Below are 5,000 nucleotides of genomic sequence, written 5' to 3' on the forward strand. Positions count from 1 at the left end.
GTCCTTCGGGGGGCCGCCCTGGGTGGGCGAGGCGAGGGTCGGCTGAGGGGAGGCAGCCATGGGCGTGTGTGTCGGGATCATGCCCGACTCCACGCGGTCCAGCATTTCGATCGAGGGCTGGGCGGGACCCATGCGCTCAAGCTCTTCCTTGCACAGGTGCTCTACAATGGCCGCTCCGAAGGCGTCGCCGAGGACATTGATGGAGGTTCGGACGCGATCGCTGGAAGAGGAATCGACAAAAATAGACAGACATACGTAAATACGTATGTGATAGAGAAGATAACAATATGGACTCAGAAGTAATAGCAAATATTTACAGGATCCAGTCAACGGCGAAAATGAGAGAGACATTCTCTGTTGGCAGGCCGAGTGCAGTAAGTACTAGCAGCATCGTTACCAGTCCAGCGCTGGGAATACTGGCAGCACCAATACTAGCCAGGGTTGAGGTTAGACTGAAAAGGGAGCAATGGGTTTCTGTTAGTTGAATGGGAAGTGAATGTGGTTTGTCAGATTTGACAAACCATAAATAAGGTCATTATTGAATGATAATAGACAAATAGATAAATTGATAGATAATCACGAAAATAGATATATAACTAAACAGACATATGAATCGACACGGATGATTAGATAGATGTACGTATGGGTAAATAATTAAACAGAGAAATAAACACACTGAGCGACAGGTAGAGAGAGACTAATTCGACCCCCCCCCCCCCTCCCCGCGCGGGGCTCACCTGACCGTGATGAGTTCTCCGGGGCCGAGGTGGATACCGTACATCTGGGCAATAAAAATCGACCCAACAGCTTCATAGAGCGCCGTACCGTCCATGTTGATAGTGGCTCCCACAGGCAGCACGAACCTTGTCACTCTCTTGTCTACTTTGTTGTTCTCCTCCAGGCAGCGAAACGTGATGGGAAGAGTAGCGGAGCTGTGGAGAGCGAGGAATATGATGAAAAAGGTATGGAAGTGAAGTTTCACTATACAAGATGTGTAATGATGTTTCGTTAGTTATGTATTGCTCAAAATTCAAGAGGAATTTGTTTTATTATACTCGTAAGAAGATTTAAGAGAGACCGTAAAGATCCAACTGCTAAAACCCTTCTTGTAATTAGTCCTAAATTTCATCCTGGATCTGGCCACATAACCAGACCACCACAAAATATGTGGTGTTTGACCCATGGGCAATCCATACTATTTGGTAATTATCCGTCATTTTTTTTTTTTTTTTACTAATCTATCTGATAACCAACAAAGGCCGGTAAAAAATCAATTTTCTGATACAATATTCTGATTAACATTGACATAAGGCTATATCGCTGAAGATAATGTCAGTGATATTCATATTGATCTCCAGTGATACTAACTGCACAAAACCACCGATATCAATAATACAATCACAAAGTAAGATAAGCAAAGAATGCCCTGCTTGCTCAACACGCAGCGCATTCACAGTACCTCGAGCCAGTCCCAAGCGCTGTGATCCACGCCTGGACCATCCCCCTGAAGAAGGTTGCCGGGTTCTTCCTCGTTACAAGGAAATAAATCATAGGCAGCGTGATCACCGCGTGAACGAAGAGGCCACAGATAACAGTCAACATGTAGAGGCCCAACATCTGCGCCGTCTCCCGGAGGTCCTCGATGCTCATGATCTGGCCGATAACTAGACACATGATACCGAAGGGGGAGTACCTGAGGAAGCAGTATGGAGACCTTAGAGGAATTGCTTTCCAGAATAATAGGAGAGAGAGAGAGAGAGAGAGAGAGAGAGAGAGAGAGAGAGAGAGAGAGAGAGAGAGAGAGAGAGAGAGAGAGAGAGAGAGAGAGAGAGAGAGAGAGAGAGAGAGAGAGAGAGAGAGAGAGAAAGAAAGAGAGAGAGAGAGACAGAGAGACAGAGAGAGAGAGAGAGAAATAAAGAGAGAGAGAGAGAGAGAGAGAGAGAGAGAGAGAGAGAGAGAGAGAGAGAGAGAGAGAGAGAGAGAGAGAGAGAGAGAGAGAGAGAGTGAAAAAAATGCTTAGAAAATGTCCCGTACAATAATCTAAAAAAATCAGATTGCCTTTGCTTCTACTTGACGCTAAATTTCGCTTAATACAAACCACATGATCAGTTCGACCATTTTCATGACCACATCGTTTAGGATAATGAAGAAATCGACCATGAGTTTCCCTTGCTGCATCTGGCCGATGAGGGACCCGAAGGCGACGCAGAAGACGATCATGCCTGGGAATAGCGAGCCAAAGAAATCACGGTTAGGACGATCCTCTGCTCTTCCAAAATGTCATCTGCAGACATGTATTTACAGAGGATTCGACTATAAATAAAGGCACTAGGAGTTTCTGATGAACGACCTGTAATATATAGACACACCGTATAGTATATATATATATATATATATATATATATATATATATATATATATATATATATATATATATTTGTACATATATATATGTGCATACACACACACACACACACACACACACACACACACACACACACACACACACACACACACACACATATATATATATATATATATATATATATATATATATATATGTACATATATATATGTGCATATATATATATATATATATATATATATATATATATATTTACTATATGAACACACACACACAAACATGTGTGTAAGTGGGTAGGTAGGTATGTTTATGTATGTCCGGTCCAAATTTTTAGTGCATGCAATATTTTTTTAATCTTGCATATTCAGCCTCTCGCTACCAAATGACAGAAAAAAAAAAAAAACAAATGAGAAAGATAAAAATCTTCAATCGGGACACACGTCACACCTCATGACACATAGGCCTAGAACAATGGTTCTTAATCAGGGATTCATGGATGGGTTTTAGAGGGTCCGTGAAGACCAGATTAAACTTAAAATTTCTATTAGTGTTTTATTTTAGATTGCTTACTTCAGTGTTTCATAACACTTTGTGCACCTCATATCTGAATGAAACAATCAAATTGCAATAAATTATATACACAGTACATAAACTTGTTTATGTAACTATTGCTGGGGAAGGGAGTCTATAGCTTTCGTCAGATTCTTAAAGGGGCTCGAAACTAAAAAGTTTAAGAACCACTGGCTTAGACGGTACAGCTAACCCTATGGCCCTTACCCATGACATTTGTCCCCTCAGAGTTAATGAGCGAACGAACGTATTTGTCTTCAGTGGCAGTGCCGTTCATCGTTCCGTTCATGGTGCCGTTCACAGCATCGAGAGTTTCATTCGCTCGAATTACTGTTGCCTCGACCTGTGGGACAGAGGATAGGAGGATCATAATATTATTTTTTTCTACCACGATGTTAAATTACATTTATCGCTTTTAACGTTTGTTGTGTTCCTTTTGAATTTCAAAAGATATATGGAATTATTTACATGCGGCAGACATGCCTAAGATACATGTATTTTGCATAATTGAAATATGTCGTATATTGCCCAATATATATTGGATTCTATATGTCATAATCCTACAGTCCATATTGTATAATTGATTCTTGTGTGTTTTATATTGTATCCTAAAACTGTTTGTTGTATATGTAATTCACATGATACTGCCTACTAAATTTTCACAGTAACCTTACCTTTTTGTAGATAGTCTTGGTGGACGAGAAGCTAGCCATTACCAGGTTATCGGGAAACATGTTCCTGTAATCAGGAACGTTTCCTTAGATACTCAAAAAGATGTTTCAAATGCAGACTTAAAATCCAGTGTTGTCCGAAACTAAGTATTTAATACAATAAACATGTAGGAAAATTGAAATTGTTTTATATAAAGATTGTGGCCTATTACTAAATTAGTATTTTCTATGATAAGTAGTCTCGCCTCTAAATGGGCCATCGGTGAGACATTAAAATAAAATAATTCTGATGTAATCCACCCAAAAAAATACTTCAGAACAACAGACACGAGCAAACAACGGGCATTATCACATAGAAGATGCGGGTGAAAGGAGAGGGGTCCATAAATGCTCGTAAATAGTGCGTGAACATGTCAGCAGTTGATTGAAACTGTAACTACTGAACTTAGAAAGAGAGAGGGGTGACATGAAAGAAGGAGGGATATATATAGAAAGGTGGGTGTGAGAGGAAGGTAGGAATGGAGAGAGAGTGAGATAGAGAGAGAGAGAGAGAGAGAGAGAGAGAGAGAGAGAGAGAGAGAGAGAGAGAGAGAGAGTGTGTGTGTGTGTGTGTGTGTGTGTGTGTGTGTGTGTGTGTGTGTGTGTGTGTGTGTGTGTGTGTGGTGTGTGTGTGTGAGTGTGTGTGTGTGTGTGTGTGTGTGTGTGTGTGTGTGTGTGTGTGAGAGAAGAGAAGTGGGGGGGGGGGGGGAAGGAAAGGCGAGAGAAAATATGAAATAATGTTATAGTCACAAGTGAAGGACAAATATGAAAGAGCAAGCAAGGCTTTTGGTTTATACCACACAATGCAAATGAGAAAAGTAACAGTAAGGAAGCTGAAATCAACGAACATAGAATAATCACCTGGCAATGACAATGTAATGACTTTTGGTGATGACCTTAGTTCTTAGCGGCTGTACTGGACTGTGTTAAGTCGTGAAATATTATGGATCAGGATCAGGCCCTCAATTAAAAAGAGAGCGGTCAAATACTGATTATACTATTGATTCCAGTAACTGAGTCCAATAATAATTTCTGATGATAAGAGTAATGGTATAAAGAGTTGTGTTGATGGAAGCAGCCCCATGTAATTTTATCTTAGATGATAATATTGTGAAACAGTATAGTTAATCGTATGATATCGAAAAAATAATATCTTCTGCTAAATTGATTAGCAATAAAATACTCCCACCTTGGCATTTGTTATTCAGTGAGAAAGATGAAACAAAAAAACAAATAAGTCGGTGATTTACTTGTGTCTAGAAGAAGGCTCTGTGACACTATCTATTTTCTCCTTAGTTTGGCTGTTATTTATTCAAATACTGTGCTTGACTATCAATATCCTACTGATGGAAACA

At 40.1% G+C, this 5,000-nt stretch overlaps 1 protein-coding gene across 1 annotated transcript in view; it reads right to left on the reverse strand.

Moving 5' to 3' along the window:
• The window catches only part of LOC125044081 (excitatory amino acid transporter-like), an 11,521-nt gene that overhangs the window by 319 nt on the left and 6,202 nt on the right, over positions 1–5,000 (reverse strand). Inside the window, exons 7-13 of the mRNA XM_047640526.1 lie at positions 3,608–3,673; positions 3,143–3,213; positions 2,099–2,222; positions 1,460–1,693; positions 738–932; positions 318–452; positions 1–220 (exon numbers count right to left, since the gene is read on the reverse strand). The exon at positions 1–220 is cut by the window's left edge and continues 319 nt beyond it. Coding sequence (XP_047496482.1) covers positions 1–220; positions 318–452; positions 738–932; positions 1,460–1,693; positions 2,099–2,222; positions 3,143–3,213; positions 3,608–3,673 — 1,045 coding nt within the window. The remainder of the gene's footprint in view (positions 221–317; positions 453–737; positions 933–1,459; positions 1,694–2,098; positions 2,223–3,142; positions 3,214–3,607; positions 3,674–5,000) is intronic.

The sequence above is a fragment of the Penaeus chinensis genome, chromosome 35 (genome assembly GCF_019202785.1).
Source record: "Penaeus chinensis breed Huanghai No. 1 chromosome 35, ASM1920278v2, whole genome shotgun sequence".
Taxonomy (NCBI): Eukaryota; Metazoa; Arthropoda; class Malacostraca; order Decapoda; family Penaeidae; genus Penaeus; species Penaeus chinensis.